Below are 24,038 nucleotides of genomic sequence, written 5' to 3' on the forward strand. Positions count from 1 at the left end.
ATAAAATCAACAAAGAAAGACACTTCTCGTTCCCCCTGAACCTGTTCTTGTAGTTCTGGGAAGTGGGCACACTTTCCCTGCAGGTCTTCCTTGAACACCTCAAGCTTCCTCTGAAAGGAGCGGACGGCTGACATCAGCTCAGAGACAGAATTGTCCTTGCCCTGTAGTCTAAAATTTTGTTCATTCAGATGGGAGGTAACATCAACCAAAAAGGCCACATTGTCCATGTATTTCTTATTTTCTAAAAAGTGAGAAAACTGTTTTGCCTTGTGACTTCTAAGCTCTGCCAAAAAAGATGCAACTTCCTTCGTAATGGACCAAAAGCGTGCTAATACCCTTCCTTTGCTGAGCCATCTCACATTATTGTGAAGCAAAAGATCATCAGCATCGGCATTAACTTCTTTGAGGAATTCTCTTAGCATGCGATGCTGGTGCTGGTAGGATGAGGATGCCCTGAGAAAATTTATCATTTTCATCTTTATATTCATCACCTCAGCATACTCATCTGACAGGGATGCGCAGAGGACAGACTGGTGAATGATGCAATGGTATGCTACTAGATCAAGATTGGCTTCTTTCAGTCTTGCAACAGCTCCTTTTTCTCTCCCTATCATAGCAGGAGCTCCATCTGTGGTTATGGAAACAATTTTTTTGGCTCTATTCCTCTTTCTGTTAACATCTCCTTAATGGTCAGGTAGATGTCCTCTCCTCTTGTACTGGTCTGAAGGGGAGTGACACCTAGCAAGTCTTCACAGAATATTTTCTGGTTTATGTTGAAAAACCTTGTTCTTGTTTTTGTTTCCCTTCAAGTAGAGTTTCAGCTACTGCACTCATGCATTCTTTGACAACCCCTGCCTCAGGAAATGCTTTTTTGTGTTGACCCAAAATCCAAGCAACTCTGAGGGAACATTCATGAGCTCGTTGTTGGGCAGTGAAAGTGTGGCTCAGGATCCTGGTGGACTGCTCATACTGGGCTCTCAGACAACTTACCTTTTGTGCTCTTACTTCAGATTTGACTGGGTATGTATGTTCAAAACATTTATGTTTTGTCTCATAATGACGTTTCACATTGGCACTTTTAATAAGTGCTACGGTTTCTGAACATATGAAACACACTGGTTTAGTGCTTCCAGCGGGAAGGATGAATAAAAAGGAGTCTGTCCATTCCGGATTAAAGATCCTATTTTCACTGTCCACTTTTCTTTTTTTAGAAAGCACCATCTGTTCCTTATCTTTCCGTTTCTCTGCCCCACCCATCTCGTTCAGCTCTCTGTAGCACTGTCCTGACTTCCTTTCTCTGGCGCAGTTGTTACTCTCCCTTTCTTTGTCTCACTAGTCTCTTTCTCTACTTTCTATGACGTGGCCGTCTGTATCTCCTCAACTTTCGTGTGTCACTTTGCCTCCTTCTCGTCTGACTTCTCTGCACTTCCTGCAGTCACAATATTTACCGCCAGGAATGCACAGACTTGTTTGGCTTAGAGGTATCACGTGGTGTGGCTTAACTGTCATGCAATTGGTCTGTCTTTTTCTGTACACACTTAGACGCTACCGTGAAGTCTATAAAAGCGATGCAAGTTAAAATAAAAGCTCCCGTCAAGTTTTAAATATTACCCCTTTGATTTTCTGTAGGTATGGGTCCGGATGGGACAGCTTCTGGGTCCAGCCCCGGACCGCGGTCCGCCAGTTAATGACCTCTGGTCTAGGGTGTCAGTTTCGTCACGATGAGTTAATTCATCCTTTAACGCCTTATTCAGGGAATTTAGAAAAGCGCTTTTTAAAGCTGAAGGATTCCAGCCCGATTCAGCGGCTAGAGTACGAAACTCAATAGCCATGACCGCCACCGGTCTTAAACCCTGCTTTAAAGTCCATCGTTTTTTAGCTGCCTCATTGCTGGGCTGATTAGGAGAAAAGGTTAGTTTAAATAAACTAATAAACTCATCAAAAGCATAATAATGGATTGATGATTCATTTATGATTGCTTCTGCCCATCCTAATGTCTGGTCCCTGAGTAATCCTATTATATATGCAATCTTAAGTCACATCATCCGGAAAAGACTGAGGTGACCTGTGAAAACAAAAAAAATCAATGTGCACTGTAAACGGAATCCCTTACTTTTCTCCAAGTCACCAGAAAATGGTTTGGGAGGAGGAGAAATTACCTCTCGAATAGAACTACAATTCTGGGCAGGGGTGGAAACGACCTGAGCAGGAGGCAGAGAAGAAAGTTCACGATTAGTTGAAATCACAGGAATTTTGGTTATTAATTCTTACAGCCATCTGTTCATGGTGCAAATGGATTGTTGGATCTGCTTTTGCTGTTGAGCTAAGGCGCTAAGCACGGTTTTGTGTTGACCTGATAAAATGCCCTGATGAGAAATGGGACCTCGTAATTGTGCTTCAGAGTCAGAAAGGTCAGCTCATTCTGTCATAATGAATACTTTTAAGACTCTGATAACACAATCACGAGGAAACCAGGACAGCGTTTAAACAGTTTATTTATTCACAAACTTAACTTTGTTCTGGAATGCGGACCGTGTCAACGGACATGATTGGGATCTCACTGAGTGAGAAGAAAAGAGACTTAGAGAGCGTTTGAGAAAAGGTGGATTAAAAATACTAAAGTCCGACAGGGTTAAACTTACAGCAAATAAGCCCTTAGCCAGGTCAGTGAGGAATAAGTCTTGACCACGATGGTTGAGGTTGACAGGAGGGTGCAGCAGCGGAGAAAAGTACTTCCTTGTTCTTCTGACTTTGTGCTTTACTCCAGTCAGCGGGCCCCATGGGGAAACAATGATCCGTGGGAGGGTGGACCGGCAGATGGATGATTCTCAGAAGCTCGATGAAAGTTATTTCCAGAAACCTGGGTCCAAGAAGGAGGCAGAAAAGAGACATACGGCCAAGGTTCTTTGAGGCTTGAATTTCCACATTTATCTGAACATGGCAGGAGACATTCAGCCCACAGAAAATACGGTAGAAACATTTCCTAGAGGCACAGGAGAAAAAATAAAATGATCAGAGAAAAAGTAGAAAACAGGGCTGCTGCTTGCTGCTGCTGCTGCAGGTCACACCCTGAGTAAGGGTGGAAAAAACACTGCACAAACACACAGCCTGCACCCAGCCTGCACACAACCACCGTGGATCTGACAATAAAAGCATGAAGTTGTTGTGAGCAGTAGATGCCAAACTCCAGAAAATAGTTGCCACAGCATTGCCTGATAATGATGTACTATAATGAAAGTTTCTCGCAGGAGTGGAGCATTCAGTTTAATTAAATTCAAAGCTTATAAAAAGTGGTCAGACAGGACAGAATTATCAGAATCAGAATCAGCTTTATTGCCAAGTTCGTACATACAAACAAGGAATGTGACTCCGGTACACTTTGCTCTGTGGTTTTGTTTTTGTATTACAGAATATACATATTAACAATGTACAATATACACATATATAATAAAAAGGTGCATTTGCAACATCTGTATGCTGTTGTTCTGTACTCTGTTGAATGTTCAACAGAGAAACAGCCTGGGGGAAGAAACTGTCTCTGTGGCGGCTGGTTTTAGTAAACAGTGCTCTGTAACGGCTGCCTGAAGGTAAAGCTCTGAACAGTTTATGTGCAGGGTGTGTGGGGTCTGCAGAGATTTTAGCAGCTCTTTACCTGACCCTAGACCTGTATAAGTTCTAGATTTTCCTGAGGACATATTATTTGTTCACACTCAGTGCAATATGTCAGCACAAGGGCCAGAGAATGGATTCAAAACTGGGTAGGTCTGCAGATATTTTGAGCAAAGCTAATTGAGTCTAAGATAGGATTAAAGGCTACATTTTAGCAGAGGTGTATAGTAACTATGTACATTTACTTTACAGTACTTAATTTTTTTGAGGATCTGTACTTTACTGAGTACTTTTTTTAAATCAAGACTTTTACTTTAATTTCGTTACATTAGAAACATAAAAATTTTACTTTTACTTCTTTACTTAAAATTCGGACACATTGTTACTCGCTACAAATTAAAATATGACTGGAATTTATCCTGAAAGAAGACATGGAAGAAGTTGCCAACCGACGAGCACATCTGCTATGGCTGTGGATCACAGAGACAATCACCTATGGTCCTACCTCGTTTTTTTTTTCTCTAAGACAGAGTGGACACGTACTCTTACAGGAGGCACTTTTAGTTTTCTCAGGCAGACAGCACAGTTGTAGTTGCATGTCATTCTACACGGTGGCTTTTGTGTTATTCTGAGCTCTTATGAACATTACTGTTTGAATAAAATGTTTTCTTAGGGCTAAATTGGGTTTTCCACAAATTGTACCTCCATTGTTTTTACAAGTGAAGTAAAGGGAAAACCAAAAAAATATTCATTTGTCTTGCTTCTTTTTATGTACAAAAATACTTTGTACTTTTACTTTTACTTTCCCAATTATTATGAACAATTTTCTGACTCTTACTTTTCTCATCAGTGACTATCACTTTTACCAAAGTAATTTTCTGTTAAGGTATTTTACTTGTATTTTACTAAGTTGTTTTGGCAAACTAATACACCAAAGCAAGACTCATTTTAGTGACCACCGACTGACGTAACAGGGTGTCATTACCACCAGCGTAAATAAAGTAAATATTACTGTATTTACACTTATCAGCGGTTTCAGGTAGGATTTGATGTCACCCATTCTGGCCACTGGCAGATATCTGACCATGGTGACAGATCTCTCTAACGCCACGTTTCTGACAATGGAGCTGCCATGTCCTATGTACCATCACCCAGGTGGACTGAGTTTCGGGCCGTGCGGGCTGTGCTGAAGGACTGCTACTAAAACTACTCTTGGTGACTACATGCTGGATAAGGGGCCTTGGCTAATACTGCTTATTATCCTAATGATTTCCTTCTCAACTGGATTTAGACCTTAATCATGCAACACAGCTTCCTTTCTTTACAAAGGCCCCGCACTGTCTCTCAGCTACGTTATGTTGTCACTCCTCCAAACAAAAAGCGAGTTAGCTTAGTTTGCTAACTTCACTGACCTGGTCTGTAATCACCAACTGGCTCAAAAAGGCAAATCACAGGCAATTTCCTTTTATCCTCTTCATCAGTTTTGTTGTGTTCTTCCTGCGTAGTACTCATATCTATACTACAGGTACATTGATCAGAATGAGTCTCGAACTACCACACCCTTCATTTATTTTGCCTCAGTTGGTTTCAATTGCCACATGTACATACCCTTGCCAATAGATGGTACTAAGACATCATAGATCAGGCATCAAAAGCACTCAACACATAACAAAGCCCAGCAGTCCACATGGCATAAGTCTTAGATTCATAAAAGTGAAGTGCAGTTTTCATTTTGGTTCCAGCTCAGTCCTTAACAAACTACATTTCTGTTTGTCTAAGCTTTATTTTTTGAGCTGCACAGTTTTCAGAGGAAACTGTTTTGGATAACAGAAATGCCACACATAATTGCATCAGTGTCAAGAGGAGGTAATTGGGGAGTGCAAAGCTCTTCACACAGCAAAAGCTGCAGTTTGCATTTGGATTACATCCTAAACTCATTAATTAATCGTTGTGTTTATTTAAATAGAAAAGGTGTTTTGTTATGTATTTTTCTTGCTGTTTATCAAATTTTCCTCCAGTTGCTCATTGATTTGACATCATGACTCCTGTTTGGTTTTCTGTTACAGCACAAAAACACCAACAACACCCTCTTCTAACATACAATTGAAAATATATCTGTGAACGGCTATTTTTGTGGAATAAATTGCAGTCTAATTATAGATGTGACATTTAAAGTTGTCACATCATTAACCTTAAATTAAATGTTGATTATTGCTTACAACTCACAGCATGCTGCCTTCATGTTTTCTCTTTCATCTAGTTCTTCCATCTTTCTTTGCTTTGAAAGTGAGTTTAAAAAGGAGCTTTGATATAAAAGAGAATTTTGAACAGTCATCAAGGGTTATATTAGAAAGCTCACATTCTCTTTTTTCTTTCTCTTCACAGCTCAGCCTATTACGTCCAAGCTTGATGAGAGTTGGTGGGCATATAAAGATGTGGTCCAGGGAAGCTTTGTTCCAGGTAACAGAGTACCACCTGTCTCACAGGCAGCATTGCACACATCGATTTAAAGGGGATTACTGGCATCATAGTTCTGTCACTGTTTTAGAAGGAGGTAATGGAAATAACAGAAAAATTACAGAATTTGCCTATTTTTGCAACAACAAGCTTTCATGTTCTCTTTAAGTGATTTTGTTTTTTTCTGAAAGGGGCTGAGGTGCATTATGGAATGCAGAAATGTTTACCAGAATTGCTCATACTCATCTTTGAACACCACCTTTCAAGTCACAGATTTACAATTGCTTTTAGGTTTAGACTTTGACTAGGCCATTTTGAGGGGAGTTGTTCTGGCTCTCTTTCAACCATAAGTGTTGCCAGATCTGGGCTTTTTTGAACAGTCCTGGATCCCTCAAAAGAAGACATTCAAAATATATTTTTATTAAAAAGATGACATTAGAATACTACATGTTTATTTTAAAAACAGGCTGATTAGTTTCTAATGTATTCCATATAATCACTGCCCAGTTCACAAAACCTGGCAATAAAACACAAAGGCAACAAAGATTTGCACACAGAGCACTACTAAGCAGACAGACAGGGGCGATCACAATGATCTACCTACATAAAAAATGCAAAACATCTATTTATTCATAAATATATAGAGTATTCTTTATTGCTCTTATTCTTTATTCTTTCTCTCTGTACAGCAGGCTAAAAATAACTACAATTTTGTTGCTGTGGCACAATACAAAAGGCATTGTTCATTGCTGAAATATCAGACAAATAAAATTTAACCCAAGCCTAAGCTATTTATGCCTGATCATCCCCACTGGGCAATCAAACCCCAATGTGCAGATGGAAGGTTAGATTCTCCTGACAATGAGAATCTAACCTTTTCTATTCACATTACATTAAATAACAACTCTTTCCAAACAGGATGTTGGGTACACTTGAATGATTGCATTACACAATGCAAATCTGTTATGTTTTTGCCCCTTACTTACACTGATACTTTGCATTGAATGGAATCAACCAGGGATGCATAGTTCCGACAGTAGCTGCCAATAACCAACCTCAAGCATACTTCCAGATGATCATCAGTCATGGTGGAACGGTGTTTGAACTTTTTATTATTCATGTGGGAAAAGGCAGAGTTAAATAAATAAGCAGAGGTTCCAGAACTGTCTGTAAGCCCTGGCCTTAAGCTGAAAATCAGCTTGTAGTCAAGGTGGTAGCTATCATTGAGGACACCGAGGTCTGGACCTCAGTATTTTTCTGCTGTGTCTAAAATAAAATAAAAATAAAACCAATACATTCGAACAGCATAGTTCTCTGAGTAGCTCAACCAGGTTACTGTAGGAGGCGCTACAACTGCGTAAGGCAGCCAAACTCAATGTCTACGAAGAAGAGTGCAGCTTTGCATACCCTACCACTAAAATAAAGACCAGAGCATGAAGAGTGCAGTTGACGGTGAGGTGTAACAGGTGTAACCAGCTAAAGATATTGTACTTCAATTTCATTCTTCTCCAAATAACAGTTCACTAGTCTTCACCCTTCATAACGCTGTTTAAGTTTAGTTAGAGTAGTTATCGCCCATTGACAACATGTTTGATTTGTGTTTTGGCGCATTGTTTGTGAGCAGCTCTGACAGACTAATGATGTTTCTATTGTAAGAGCTAATGTTTCTGTCCATTAAATTAAGACAGAATGTTTTTTTCAAAGCTCTGCATTGAGAGGAAGAGTGTGATGGAAAGACAAAGAAGTGATGAAGGTTAGAGAAATCAAATAGATGGTTTCTGACCATCCACTCCAGCCAGGAGACGTTGCCGAGACCCTTGTCCCTGTGTTGTTCAAAACAAACACAAACTGACTGGCCTTTAGTACATTCACTTTAGACTACTACTGACCACGGATAAATTGAACATTTGACTGCAAAGAATACAGTACAAAATTACAGTTTCACTATAAAAATTTGTGTTTTACTTAAGAAAGGACGCTTTAATTATGTTTGTGTTCTTTTAGAAACACTGTTCAGCATCTCATTTACATTAGCATCTTGTTTCTTGGTAGTGCTAGCTGTCTGTTTGTCTTATCACTGTTTAGAATCATCAGTAGGGTTATATCATTTCCATATTCAGCATTTACTGTACCTCCGTTCTTATTTTTCAATTCAGTTCAGTTTATTTATATAGCGCCAATTCACAACATATGTTGTCTCAAGGCACTTCACAAAGGTCAGGTACATACATTCCAATTAATACTAACCATTGAACAGTGCAGTCAGATTCAGTTATTTATTAAAATTGGATAAAAAGTTTTTCTATCTAAAGAAACCCAGCAGATTGCATTTAGTCAGAGACTTGCAGCATTCACTCCTCCTGGATGAGCATGTAGCGACAGTGCACAGTCACTGGCGTGGACTTTGCAGCAATCCCTCATACAGAGCATGCTTGTAGCGACAATGGAGAGGAGAAACTCCCTTTTAACAGGAAGAAAACTCCAGCAGAACCAGCCTCAGTGTGAGCGGCCATCTGCCACGACCGACTGGGGGTTTGAGAGAACAGAGCAGAGACACAAAAAGAATACAGAAGCTCTGATCCAGGAGTACTTTCTATGGGAAGGAAAAGTAAATGTTGATGCATGCAGTTGTTTCATCTAGAAAGAAAGAATATATAAACTCCGAGCCAGTTTTCAAGCATAGAGTCTGAAAGAGAGCCCATATAATTAGTTACAGTAAAAGCTCAGTCAATTGCTATGCCTAGGAGAGAGAAAGGGTTAAACACTGAAAGACAGGGCTATGTGGATCATCGGTAGAGGGTGAGCATTAAGTTGTTGCCAGCAGATGCTTGGATGATGTCCCTCTCCAGAAAGGTGTCACAGGTAGACACAGAGTCAGGCCAGGTGTAGCTTCTAGGAAGAGAAAAGAGAGAACATTAAGTTAAAAGCTGAAATAACAGCAAATAATGCAAAATTGCAGAGTAGTGTGAGAATGTAGCGAAGAGAGTGAAAGTGGCCATTATGTCCTCCAGCAGCCTAAGCTTATAGCTGCATAATTACAGAGATAGGTCAGGATAACCTAACCCACTCTAACTATAAGCTTTATCAAGTTTTAAGCCTAGCCTTAAAAGTAGACAGGGTGTCTGCCTCACGGACTAAAACTGGGAGCTGGTTCCACAGGAGAGGAGCCTAATAAATAAAGGATCTGCCTCCGATTCTACTTCTAGAGACTCTAGGAACCACCAGTAAACCTGCAGTCTGAGAACGAAGTTCCCTGTTAGGAACATATGGACCAATCAGATCTCTGATGTATGATGGAGCTAGATCATTAAGGGCTTTATATGTGAGGATGAGAATTTTAAATTCTATTCTGGATTTAACAGGGAGCCAATGAAGGGAAGCTAAGGGTGTATTCACACCAGAAAAATCCTTTGGTCCACTTGTTTGGTCCGGACAAAAAGCGAACTTTATTTTTTTCATTTGGTGCGGTTTGTTTTCACATTGTACTTTTTGCAAGTGAACTATTACTTGTAAACAAAGCCATGCAGGTGACGATCATTGTTATCATTGGACAGAAATGTTGGGGGCGGGACAGAGCACAGACCCAGAAATTGAGGAAAACATCTGTAGACGTGCTGTATGCAGCACCTCTGTTCTGCATATTTATGCCGTTATTACAGCTGCAATATAATTGTGAGAGTGAAGAGCAGCTCATTCAACACAGATTTTGAGACGTTCCATTTATAATTTTGGAACCCCGTAGGAGAATGCGTGCTGAACGCCGACGTTCTCTACATGCCTTGTTCCACAACTAGCCAGTAGCGTTGCTAAGCAACACACAGTTTATCAGGTATGATTACCTTACAACACACACCTTTGCTACCGGCTATGGTGGCTTTTTATGTCCAAAGGAACTTTTTGTAGTTGGTTCGGATTGGGGCCGGTTTGTATTCAGACCATAAGCAAACCGCACCAGAGTCCGTTTGGAAGCGGATCGAGACCCACCTCAAAAAGTGGGTCTCGGTCCAGTTGTTTGGTCCGGACCAGGGTTCGCTTCAGTGTATTCACACCTGCACAAAAGGTCCGGACCAAGGGGGGAAACGAACTCTGGTCCGTTTAAAGCAGACCAAAAGTGGCAAATGTGAATACATACTAAAATAGGAGAAATATGATCTCTCTTTTTAATTTTCATCAGAACTCTTGCTGCAGCATTTTGAATCACCTGAAGGCTTTTAACTGCATATTGTGGACATCCTGATAGTAAAGAATTACAAAATCCAGCCTTGAGGTAACAAATGCATGGATTAGTTTTTCAGCGTCACTCCTGGATAGGATATTTCTAATTTTGGCAATGTTCCGGAGGTGAAAGAAGGAAATCCTAGAAATCTGTTTAATATGGGATTTAAATGACATGTCCTGTTCAAGAATAACACCATCGGAGGTCAATTTAATGCTATCCACGTTAAGTGATTGACTAAGCAGTTTCTTTTTTAAAGACTCCAGTCCAAAGATGACAACTTCTGTCTTGTCTGAATTTAGAAGCAGAAAATTTAGTCATCCAAGTTTTTATGTCTTCAAGACATGGTCGTAGAGATGGGTTGGTGGTGACCTGTGGGCTGGGATCTAGGACTATGCTTTCTATATACCGTCACCAAGCCAGCCTAAGGCCCTGGCTGCGCGGGCTCTGCTGTAGGACTGTTGTGGTGAAACAAATAGTTGGGAGAAAACATTTGAGGATATTGATTTTAACTCATAACCTACAGCTAAATACAGTACAGGCCAGCTAAGGGAAGTGTTGTAATTATGAATTTGAATATATTATTTAATATTTAATATTAATACTTTAATATTTATTAAATAATATTTCGGTCTGTTAAGGGCTGTCCTGTGAATACCAGCCTAATAAGGCGGTGGCATTAGGACAAAATTGAAAGGGATGAGCCAAGGTCTGTCATTATTGAACAGCAAAACTCTGAACACACATGGAATGAAGTCACTCAATTTCTTAAAATACAAGAATTTATTAACAAAAATAAGTCAACTCAAAGTCAAACATCTTTCAATCAACAAACTCTTCACCATGCTAAAACAATCCAACTAAACTACCAACCAGAATTAAAGAATAAGGAAGACTAATGGGCTATGTACAATATAAACAAGTTGACCAAAGATGGTTGAAAATCATGTCCAAAAGAGTGATGCAACATTACCACGCAATGTTATTTATGTTTTAGAACCAAGGATTATCTTGAAGAATCTGGAAGTGAAGTGAAGTTAGTCTTGGATCTAACTTTGGCAATAATTGGCATACCTTTAGACAACCATTCGCAATGCAAGATCAGATAAAATATGTATTATTACATACATTCCAATTAATCCTAACCATCAAGTGCAGTCACATTCAGTTATTTATTCAAATTGGTTAAAACGTTTTTCTATCTGAGGAAACCCAACAGATTGCATCGAGTCAGTGACTTGTAGAAGTCACTCCTCCTGGATGAGCATGTAGCGACAGTGGACAGTCACTGGCGTTGACTTTGCAGCAATCCCTCATACTGAGCATGCATGTAGCGACAGTGGAGAGGAAAAACTCCCTTTTAACAGAAAGAAGCAGGACCAGGCTCAGTGTGAGCGGCCATCTGCCACAACCAACTGTGGGTTTGAGAGAACAGAGCAGAGAAGAAAAAAGAACACAGACGCAGAAAACAGAGTCTGCCTCATGGACTAAAACTGGGAGCTGGTTCCACAGGAGAGGAGCCTAATAAATAAAGGATCTGCCTCCGATTCTACTTCTAGAGACTCTAGGAACCACCAGTAAACCTGCCGTCTGAGAACGAAGTTCCCTGTTAGGAACATATGGACCAATCAGATCTCTGATGTATGATGGAGCTAGATCATTAAGGGCTTTATATGTGAGAAGGAGTATGTATAATTCTATTCTGGATTTAACAAGGAGCCAATGAAGGGAAGCTAAAATAGGAGAAATATAATCTCTCTTTTTAATTTTCATCAGAACTCTGGAATGAATGTGAATGAGAACGTATTCCACTCAGTTCTCCACAAGGTCCCCTGTAAGAAGGAACTGGATCAGTTACTGGATCTATTGCTCTCATCAGGATAACAAACAAAACAGTTAACAAGGTTGAGCCCTTACTTGTTTATTTTCAAGGTTGAGTGCCTCAGTTGAGTAAGATGACTTGTTAAGAAGCGAGAGCTTGGTAGATTCGGTTGGTTGGTCTTCTGAGAGACTCAGTCAGAGGAGGTTGCTAAAATTCTGGTTACCTTTATGGGGCTGCCATTAACTACGGATACTTGGCTTGCTCCTAAAGACCTATATAGCACTAAGAGGCACTGTGCACTATATGGAGGGGGAAAATTCCCTAAGGTGTCAGCGAATTAAGTTAATGTGTTGTATTTACAATATTTTGATGCTACTGTTAATGTTTGTACATCAATACATTGTAAGCCTAAACACAAGCATATGAATTTGGCTTTGCACCTATGTTTGCTAGCATTTTAGGAGCACTAGTATTTAAGAGAATAAGACAATGTGAAAGATGCCATCTTATTCGCAGCTTCTGATTCCTCACTTGTAAAAATCTACTTTACTGTTTTTGAGGAATCTTGACTGTCATTCAGCTCTAGTTCAAAATCAAAACAAGAATGGTCACACCGGAGATGAAATATTTCACCAATTTAAACAGATATTTTATGCACAGTTTGTGATTGTTGAAACGTTTTCTTCTGTCGGCAAAAACGGTATAATATCTAGTCTAGTAATAAGCAGTCTTTTTGTAGCTTACCTAGCATGTTGTAAGGTGATTTAAATGGCAGATCTGAAATTGATGTTTGACCCTACTAGAAGCAATTTACATTTATTCATATATTTGTTTGTCTAACAAATTTCACAATTTTATTTTTGTCATACACTGAACATAATGAAGCATTTCAGGAAATATCAATATTATGACATGGCTACAAATGAAATCACAGACTATTAGTAAGGAACTTTGAAGATAACGTTGATGAGTAACATATCTGCTGCCTCACACTTTAACTGTTAGATAAAATTAGCTAACTTCAGCCAAATCAGTGGACCCAGAGTGTGTGTTCTCCTGGGTATGTTTTAAGGAACAAAGATAATTCAAATTCCTTTCAAATAACTTGCACAAAATACAGTCATATTTAATATATATGAGAATATAATTAAAAAGTTAATTTATTTTGGAAACTCAGTTGCCTAAGGTAACCTGATTATAAAGATTAATTTCACACAGGCCGATGTTTTCAAGCCTTTATTTCCGTTAATTATGATAATTTTCCCCCTCCTTGAACTGTCACCTTAACGTGGTGGAGGGGTTTGAGTGCTCAAATGATCCTAGAGGCTATGTTGTCTGGGGCCTAAATGCCCCTGGTAGGGTCTCCCATGGCAAACAGGTTCTAGGTGATGGGTCAGACAAAGAATGGTTCAAGAACCCCTCATGAAGAACACAATATCGAGGCACGTGACGTCGCCCGGTACGGCGGAGCCGGGGTCCCACCCTGGAGCCAGGCCTGGGGTCGGGACTCGTCGGAGAGCGCCTGGTGGCCGGGTTGCTCCTCGCGGGACCCGGCCGGGCCAAGCCCGAACGAGAGACGCGAGGCCATCCCCCAGTGGGCCCACCACCTGCAGGGGGAACCGTGAGGGACCGGTGCAAAGAGGATTGGGTGGCGGACGAAGGTGGAGACCTCAACGGCCCGATCCCCGGATGCTTAGGCTGGCTCTAGGGATGTGGAATGTCACCTCGCTGGGGGGGAAGGAGTCTGAGCTTGTGCGGGGAGAGGCTGCGGGCTGGTGTGGGTTTGCTTGTTGCCCCCCAGCTCAGCCGTCTCGTGTTGGGGTTTACCCCAGTGGATGAGAGGGTCGTATCCCTGCGCCTTCGGGTTGGGGAGAGGTCTCTGACTATCATTTCAGCCTACGGGCCGAGTGGTAGTGCAGAGTACCCGGCCTTCTTGGCGTCCCTGTAGGTGGTGCTGGATAGTGCCCCTCCCGGGGACTCCATTATTCTGCTGGGGGACTTCAACGCCCACGTGGGGAACGACAGTGACTCCTGGAGAGCCGTGATCGGGAGGAATGGCCTCCCCGATCTGAATCCGAGTGGTGTTTTGTTATTGGACTTCTGTGCTAGTCACGGATTGTCCATAACGAACACCATGTTCAAACATAAGGGTGTCCATCAGTGCACTTGGCACCAGGACACCCTAGGCAGGAGGTTGATGATCGACTTTGTTGTCGTATCATCAGACCTTCGGCCGCATGTTTTGGACACTCGGGTGAAGAGAGGGGCTGAGCTATCCACTGATCATCACCTGGTGGTGAGTTGGATCCGCTGGAGGAGGAGAAAGCCAGACAGACTTGGCAGGCCCAAGCGCATAGTGAGGGTCTGCTGGGAACGCCTGGCGGAAACCTCGGCCAGGGATGTATTCAACTCCCACCTCCGGGAGAGCTTCGACCAGATCCTGGGGGATGTTGGAGACATAGAGTCCGAGTGGACCATGTTCTCTGCATCTATTGTCGATGCTACTGCCCATAGCTGCGGCCGTAAGGTCTGCGGTGCCTGTCGTGGCGGCAATCCCAGAACCTGGTGGTGGACACCGGCAGTAAGGGATGCTGTTAAGCTGAAGAAGGAGTCCTATCGGCTGTGGTTGGCTTGTGGGACTCCTGAGGCGTCTGACGGGTACCGTGAGGCCAAGCGTGCTGCGGCCCGGGCTGTGGCAGAGGCAAAAACTCGGGCCTGGGAAGAGTTCGGTGAGGCCATGGAGAAGGACTACCGGTTGGCCTCGAAGCGATTCTGGCAAACCGTCCGGCGCCTCAGGAAGGGGAAGCAGTGCTTTGCCAACACTGTTTATAGTGGGGGCGGGAGACTGCTGACCTATACTGAGGACATTATCGGGCGGTGGAAGGAGTACTTCGAGGATCTCCTCAATCCTGCCATCACGCATTCCGTGGTGGAAACAGAGGCTGGGGACTCGGGGTTGGACTCTTTCATCACCCAGGCTGAAGTCACCGAGGTGGTTAAAAAGCTCCGCGGTGGCAAGGCTTCGGGGGTGGATGAGGGGGTCGGAGGGGGTCTGGTTTGGGGACCAGTGGATTTCGTCTCTTCTTTTTGCGGATGACGTGGTCCTGCTGGCCCCCTCTAGCCAAAACCTACAGCATGCGCTGTGGCGGTTCGCAGCCGAGTGTGAAGGGGTTGGGATGAGGATCAACTCCTCCAAGTCCGAGGCCATGGTACTCGACCGGAAAAGGGTGGCTTGTCCTCTTCAGGTTGGAGGGGAGTTCCTGCCTCAAGTGGAGGAGTTCAAGTATCTCGGGGTCTTGTTCACAAGTGAGGGAAGAATGGAGCGGGAGATCGACAGACGGATCGGTGCGGCTGCCACAGTAATGGGGGCGCTGTGCCGGTCCATTGTGGTGAAGAGAGAGCTGAGCCGAAAAGCAAAGCTCTCGATTTACTGGTCGGTCTACGTTCCTACCCTCACCTATGGCCATGAACTTTGGGTCATGACCGAAAGAACGAGATCACAAATACAAGCGGCTGAAATGAGCTTCCTCCGTAGGGTGGCCGGGCACTCCCTTAGAGATGAAGACGACGAACGAACGATGATAATTTTCTGCGTAAAGCTAATGAAAACATGACATTTAGGATTAGACTATTACATCATCTATCTAGAAAAGGTTCTAAAAAAATAACTATTTTTAAAGAAATGTGGGCTTAATGAAACGTATGTTTAATACCTGCCTAAAGGTTATAATTTTCCTATGGTACTTTTAATCTGACAAACGAGCCTCATCAGAACGCATACTGTAATTAATTGAATATAACTGTATTAAATCCCATACAGAATTGGAATATCAATGTGTGCAGTATTGTAATCTCAAAAGTATGCTCTGATGCAGCATTCGATAGACTTTTATATTTCAGGAGCTATGCATTCACACTCTGCGTGCCAATAATATATTCAGTTGTCCTAATCTGCCCTTGATGCGCACACATCATACAGACTTTAATGGCCAAGATGCTGCAGCTCATGGGGAGTGAAGGGACATTGAGATGACAATAAAGAAACAGAAGAGTGAGGAAAACATTAATTGAAACCAATATTGTCTTTGCCTATTTAACAATGATATTTGAATTCATGTAGATTTAGTGCAGCCCTATTTGGGTTTAAATTTGATGTGGACTTTTATGCAGAGTAATCCTCATATTTTAGGGAGAGACTGAACAATTTTCAGATGAAGGTATTTATTCTCAAAAACAAAGACAAAAGCTCACATAACATAAATGATTAATGCCCAAATGGGAGAAAGTATTCGAATCAGGCTAAGGGTAGAGTTAAATTATAACAGCAATAGTTAAAATAAGCTCTCAGGAAATATATATATATATATACACACACATATATATATATATATATATATATATATATATATTGCGTTTATTGCGTACCATTCACACCCATAGAAGGGGGGTGGGTTAGGATTAGTATAGGATTACATCAGTGAGATTTGCTGGAGTGAATGAACAGGCAGTGTGTTTCTGTGCGTAAAGCCCTCTCAGGGAAATCTGAGGCTCAGTGAAGAGTGTGTACCTTTGACTTTAGCCTTTTCATCCTAAGTATGCTTTTACATGTTACTCCTCTCTAGTTAAAGTTGTGCTGGCATAAGAGAAATGACTCCTGTAAGCTTTTTTATGTAAAACATAGATCATTATCATCCTCTACTCGTATTTGTCATAATCCCCTTCTCATCCAGATGAGACAGAGGCCACGATAAGAGGGACAGGGCTGTAAGCGTGGGATGGCTGTCTGCCTCACCAGAGACAGAAATAGGCATCTATTTGAGGCATATTACTGGAGATGGTCCACTATAGTTTGGAACCTAATCTCAAACAGTGAGGTGGTAAAAATGATAGATGATTGCAGGCAGAGAGGAGCAAGTGTAAAAGTGCATCTGTGCTTCACCAGTGAGCCTTTCCTTTGGCTGTATATAAATATAAAGCTAAACCTTAAAACACTATGCAGTATACTCTACAGATGCCACCAGGGGCAGACCTAGAGGTCTTTATTTTGCAATATTAGGTTTGGTTTAGCTATGAACAACTATTAATTAGTGCCAAAGACAATCATTAACAAAGTTAGTAATTTTGATCCAAATTACCAAGTCGGGGCACCACCTGATTATCAAGAATTAACAGCTCTCCGTCTCTGTCAGGTATTATTTTATGAATACCTGTCTGGTGAGATGTGGTATTATACGAAGCACTGAATGCGTGCACTGATGTTCTCAAACAGTAAGCTCTGCACAGATATACAGAAGAACATACAATAATTTATTAACAAGATACTTCAACTTTAAGTCACAATACTTCAGTCAAACTCTTTACCTTGACTAGTAACATTCAACTAAACTACTAAGTAAAATGAAAAGAATAAGAAAACCTAATAAACAACAAAAGGTTTAAAAGAAACAAATAAGCAGTTAATAATTAATGCAATGAAATACCCTTTAGCAGACAGTTTCATGAGCTATATTGAAACTAAGCTATTTCATTTAGTTTACTTTCATAGTAATGGGACCTAAACTAGATTTTGTCCAACACAATCCTGACATGTCACCAAGTTGTCTTATATTTTGTCTAGGGACAGACAATTACATGACAGTCGTAAAAAGAAGAGAATATTTTTCTTTATTAGTTTATGGACCCCTTGAAAAATCCTTGCCCACCCCTTGTATGAAAGTCTAGTTCTATCACTGGATGCCACATGATAATGGAGAGCCTTTGGCAAGATAAAATAGTTTGCACCTCTGTTCCGTCAGGTTTAGAAGTACTTATTAAAACTTATTTTTCTCACGCTAAACCGTTTAGGCATTTTGTATTTATTTTTTAGTTTTTCATGACATAAAATGTACAGAAAGTATCTGTTAATCTACCTAAAACCTAAATAGATTTGACACTTAATCAGGGGTGAAAGTAGTTTTATCATTGTGGTCAAGTTTTGATTTCATTTAAATAAAAAATTTGACAGTTTGGTTGTTTTCGCAGTTTTCATTCAAACATCTGTAGATGGTAAGTGATTTATTGTTCGTTGTGTCCTAATGCACCACCTGTGTAAAATCTCCCAGTTAATTAAATCGAACGCAACAATCTCTTTGGCAACCACTCTGGGGTAAGGGCGCATGCGCTCTCGTGTAGTGTATGTGAAATCTCTGGTCATAAGCGGTGTTTTCGAGCTGTACTGTGTTGTTGTAATTCAGCAAAATAACTTGAAACTTAACTAGTTTCTCTCCATTTGCTTTTAACTGGGGCATTTAGCAGCGAGCAGACAGACATTAAATGTAGTGGTGCTCGTTTTAGAGGCTGGCCGTTCCCAAATGCCTCGAGCTCCGAGGGGAGAGAAGCAAAGCAAGAGCTTTGAGACTCCAGCATAGCAGGACAGTTCAGAAACTATTTGGAATGAGTGGAAAATAACTATATTTATAAACAGATTAAGTCGTGTTTTTAGAGTTCCTATTGGTAGCGGATCTGATCTTCTTTGTGTGCTCGTGAATTTTTGCAGCCGTAACTGGTTCTGGATGACGGCTTCATAGCAGACAGCTGTTCTTCCCTCTTCCCGGTACTGTGTACTGGCGTAGAATCTTTTAGTGGTACGCAGAACCGGACCGTACCGGCTCACTTTCTTCAATGCACTTAATTAAAAACAAACAACTGTCCTGAAAGCACAGGTTAAGAAGCCTGGGATCACTCTGCTATTTCTGGTGTTTAGGTTATCAAAGCAGTTACATAGCTCTAGCAAGGCTCAGGGGGTGGATGGGATTAGGGAGTTCTTAAAGACCCAGGATATCATTGGGCTGCTTGGTTTACATGCTTGTGCAACTTTGGGTCATTGCCGTAGGACTTGAGAGAATCGAGTCTTGGCCTGTCTTTAAAATAGAGGGACCAGAGACTATACTGTAACTATAACAGGGATTAAACTTCATAGCTTCCTAAGCAGAATCTCTGCTGGAGTGCCAGACAGTGTCTAGTTGGACCTTTGGTTTATAAGGAAAAAAGCTAAGCATATGTTTTGGAGGAGTTTTGAAGTCCAGGATCTGTGCTATCTGAGCATTCTTATGTTCCTGTGAGTGGTAATGGCAATTGATATCCATCACTAGAGATTTTTAAGGAGAATCTAAGAAAAGAATAAGAACTTCCCTGAACCAAGTTGGGGTGGTTTCTGGTCTACTAAAAATGTAAATTCCTTTCTAGGGAGATATTTGAGACATGGGCCACTGGGAGATGGCCTTAGGGCATACCCAGGACTTGCGTATATCTCATGGCTGCCTCAGGAATGCCCCGAGGTCGGCTCAGATCAGCATGACGGGAGAAGAGATGTCTCTTCAAAAGAGTTGTCTCCATGACACTGTCTTAGAAAAGTGTTGGATGGATGGGTGCTGATATGTTTTACATAAAGCTTGGTCAACAACCCAGCAAATCTTATATCTCTAAAATGGTTTCTTGTGATTGTTCCCAGAAATTGCTGGTCGCACCACATCAAATTAGTGTGCATCTGTGTCAAAACTGATTTAGAACTTGAGTCTTTTTATGGTGAATACAAAACTATTTCCTTTTAGTAAGTTGACAGGAATGAGGTGAAGAGATGCAGCAAATGTGCCTGGACGGCAGTCGAACCAGCTCACAGGCTGCGTCAAGGACTGAAGCCTATATACATGGGTCGCTACAAAATTGTCACATCAACATGAGCTGAGGGGGCCCCAGTGCCCTCTCAAGAGGGAACACATCACAGAAGGTCCATGAGGTATTTCCTTCAAGATTTTCAAAATATATGAGCACATGAACAAGATTTTAACATTTATTGGATTATTATTAAGAGCATCAAAAACTTGCTAAAACTTAAACCTGCTCTGCTTGTTTTATGGAATGTTTGTTTATAAGAAATATTTGGTAGGTGCTTGGCATGGGCATGCCAACATGCCACCCTGAATGATTTTTTAAAAGCAAAATAAAATAAGAAAAAACTATGTTATCCAATCATGCATGTATGTGGTGTATTATGAGCAGTTCATACTGTACATGCAGCATCTACTCTTCCCTTTCTGGTACTTTATACTGTTTCTCAGCAACATGCATTTCTTCTAAAGTGAATCAGAGAAAGTGAGACTGGAATCACTTGTAGAGGGCTGGTGATTATTGGTAGAGGCTGTAATTGATTTATTTGTAATTGACTGCTTTGTGTTTCCTCTGTCTATGTTAATGTCCTCCATCTCTGTCATCCTCTGTTATTTCCTGTCTCTGTCATACTATGCAGCAGGCTGTGAGGGGCACTGGGTACATCTTTAGTTGCACATGTATTTTTGATCATACGTGTGTCTGGTTGTCTCCCTTTCTCCTTTCATCTGCTTATACTCCTTTGCTGTATTCTTTCTCATGTTTTCTGCCATTTCAGCTCCTCCTCCTCCTCAATTTCTCCTCTTCCCTAATATTTTTCGAATGTCCACTTTTTCTGTTGGCTGTACTCCCCATCTATTACCCTCCAGCTGCTCCTAATGTTTTTCCTTAGCCTCTTAATTCACCAATTTCACTTTAAGTTAGGCTTTCTCTTCCATGCCTTTGCTTTCAGATCTGGAGATGTCTGTGTCAGTCAGCTGCATTTACTTTCCCCTGGAGGATAACCTGAATTCTCAGAGAAAATCTGGACTCTGTGGTGAGCTGTGGTCAGGAATGTCTGACAAGGCATATACCCAAATAAGAATTTAGCTGACCTTAGATCTGAAAATCTTATCTTAAAAAATAAAATTAATTGTTTATGAAAGGTTGATGAAGTTACACTAAAATTAAAATCAATTAAACGATTGTTACAGACTCAAAACAATGCTTTGTTGCTTTTATTTGACACAAGATTTGATCAAATCTGTTTTTATATCTTTAAGGTATTTCTGGTGTTCCATAAGTTGTTTGAGAAATGACAATAGGAAAAAGAACACTCACCTTAGTGATTCTTTGTACATAAACTGTGATTAAAGCTCTCCATATTGTCTTGAGCCGTTGTTATTGGCATAAAAAGGGATTTTGTTGGTCTTTGCATTTTAATTATCGGCATTTCTGTATACAGTGCAGTCATATATCTATACTAGATTACACAGCAAAGCTGGTCATTGTCTGACCTTTGCTTCAGTGCCACATTTTGATCTTTTTGTATTTACCAAGGCATAAATACGTATGAATTTGAAAAGATTTATTTACATGTTTTTGATAGATTGTCATCAATGCATACATTTGGCAGTATGTTTTCCTATTGAAATTGAAAGCCATGGTAAATTGTTTGGATGTCTTATGCTGCCAGACAAATACCTCAAAGCATCTTCCTTGCATCATCCCCCCAGTGACTTCTTGAAGAAACAAGTTCTGTTTCCTTGGCAAGCAGTGTTTGAAACCAACTGCCCAGAGAAGCGCTGCAAATGTGGACTGCTTTTGGCTTTAGCCTGCAGGATTTGGATTCTATTTTTCTTTCAAACTTTGAGTTTGTCTCCTCTCTTGGCAGTGTGCAGCAGACTGAATAAACAGTTTAGTTGCCATTATCCAACACCCAAGCTGTCTGCAAAACAATATTAATGGTAGCTGAGTGTGGGTAGCCTTTTTGAAAAAAACAAATTCTTGGAAAATCTTGCAACAATCTTGCAAAAATCATGTTATATATATAAACCAGACTTGCTGGACGTGGGAGGAATATATTGTCTGTTTAATAGTAATCAATCATTTCTTAGGATAGCATCAGAATAATTAACTAAAGTGCTGTTTTAGATATGCTAGGTCCACAGCCCGTATTCTCCTCATGCTGCTTTAAATATGTTTTTCAAAGTCTTTTCCGTATGCAGTCAAGTTTTATGTTTTGATCAGAATCAAATTAAGCTTAGTGGGATCTAGAGGAAATATGGATAATGGTAAGCAACAGAACTTAGTGTTTGTGTGCTCCCTCTAAGATAAAGCATGTGTTTTTGTGCCTGTTGGGCCATGAGACTAAAGAGCCAAAGACTGACAATGAAGGAAGTGTTAGGAAAGTGTTCATGAGGAAGAGAAGAAGAAAGCGGAACTCCGGGAGCTTCCCTTTTCTCCTGATACATCTCTGCTCTGGCGCGAACTGTGTGTTTCTTTGAGTGTGTCCACTCTAGACTGTAACAGGGAGGTTGGGAAAGAAGAGAAAAATAATTTATCACTCATGGGGTTCACTCAGTCTACATCTCATTTCTCACAAGCATCAACAGCCAAAACGGGATTAGAATTAAGAATTAGAAAACGGAAAACAATGAAATTCATCTCATAATTATTGGGTTAAATTGAATGTTTAAGGGTGTTTAAGTTGTTTATGCCCTCTTTGTGTAGCTTCTAAATCAGCACAGGCTGCTGGAGTCGGTTGAATTGTTCAGCCTGGCTTCCTCTGTTGGAAACAACAACAACCTGTTCAGTAATGTGTTGACTACAGCCAAACTATGGTGGTTGGCAGCCCTAGCCGCTTATGACTTTAATATACAGTACCGTCTTGGTCGTAATAATGTTAATGTTGCTCTCCCGACAGTACTCCAATCATGAGAACTGGGGAGACACTCCAACCTCTGGGATCAAATCAACATGTAGGCAGGCCTGCTCCTTTTCAAAACTTCCTATAGCTGGGAGGCTAATTGATCAACTTGGAGTTGGATGAGTTGACTCCCAAAGAAATCAAGGTTTCCCAAGAGCTTGACCCAGTAATTGGCCCAGTAAAACAAACCATTGAGGCTAGGGAATGCCAGTTACATCTAAAAGCAATCCACCTAATGTTGCTTTCCTTTGGCGTGAAGCTCCAAAACTTGAATTAATAAATGGACTACTCTTTTGACAAAGAAAGTCACAGACAGATACCACCATAAAGCAGTTGTTACTGCTTGAGAGATAGAGAACCATTGTTCTAAGATCGCTACATGATGAGTGCTGACATTTATGTGGTGAGAGAATATCTGAACTAATTAAAGACAGATTCTATTTGCTGCGAATGAGTGCTGAGGTGGAGCATTATCTTAAAATATGCGAACGATGTGTGTCCTGTAAAACCCTCCCACAGCATTCTTCCCCATTAAACCAGATCACTAGTAATGGACCCCTGGATTTAGTCTGCATTGATTTTCTGCAGATAGAACAAGACAGAAGGGGCATGGCAAATGTGCTTGTAGTAACAGACTATTTCATTAGAAATGTGCAAGAATTTCCAGATCAGAAGACCATTACACTTGCCAATGTCCTGTGGGACAAATACTTTGTGCATTATGGCCTGCCTGCAAGGATTTACTGGGATCATGGCAGGGACTTTGAAAGTCATCTGATCAAAGAGTTGCTTTCTATATTGGGAATCAGAAAGTCATGCACTCCTCCCTATCATCCACAGGGTGATGTACCACCTGAGCATTTTAAAAGAACACTGCTTTCTATGCTGGGTACATTGGAAACTGTGAACAAACAGCAATGGAGTCAGCATATCAGTCAGTTAGTAAACGCGTATAACTATACTAAAACCGATGCCACTGGTTACTCTCTGTACTTCTTGATGTAGGGCAGAGAGGCAAGACTGCCTACTGAAATCTGTTTCGGAAATACTCTTGATGGACATGGTGAAAGGTTGGTTTATAGAGTGTGACCAGAAGACAGAAATGAAAGTGACAAAATGCTGTACATAGTGATCACCTTCGGCCAATAGGTTATCTGGTCTAGATGCCTGAACTTGAAGACACTCCTGTGAAAGCAAAGAAATCCCCTGTAGTGAGAAGGCACTGTAAAAGGAAATTTGAGAGGAACCATTTTTCTTCTGCTTATGTATCTGATGTTTCCTCCTTACCAAATTCTGAGTTTAAGTATGAACATACTTGTCAACCCTCGGACATTCTCAGTAATTTTCCACTTCACCTCTTCTGTGAGAAATACTCCTGCAGG

The 24,038-nt window shown here is 41.0% G+C and overlaps 1 protein-coding gene across 1 annotated transcript in view; it reads left to right on the top strand.

The window, feature by feature from the left end:
* LOC124863604 (carbonic anhydrase-related protein 10-like) overlaps positions 1-24,038 on the top strand; it is a 299,030-nt gene that overhangs the window by 24,779 nt on the left and 250,213 nt on the right. Inside the window, exon 2 of the mRNA XM_047358056.1 lies at positions 5,995-6,069. Within this exon, the coding sequence (XP_047214012.1) occupies positions 5,995-6,069 (75 nt within the window). The remainder of the gene's footprint in view (positions 1-5,994; positions 6,070-24,038) is intronic.

Source organism: Girardinichthys multiradiatus, chromosome X (assembly GCF_021462225.1).
Source record: "Girardinichthys multiradiatus isolate DD_20200921_A chromosome X, DD_fGirMul_XY1, whole genome shotgun sequence".
Lineage (NCBI taxonomy): Eukaryota > Metazoa > Chordata > Actinopteri > Cyprinodontiformes > Goodeidae > Girardinichthys > Girardinichthys multiradiatus.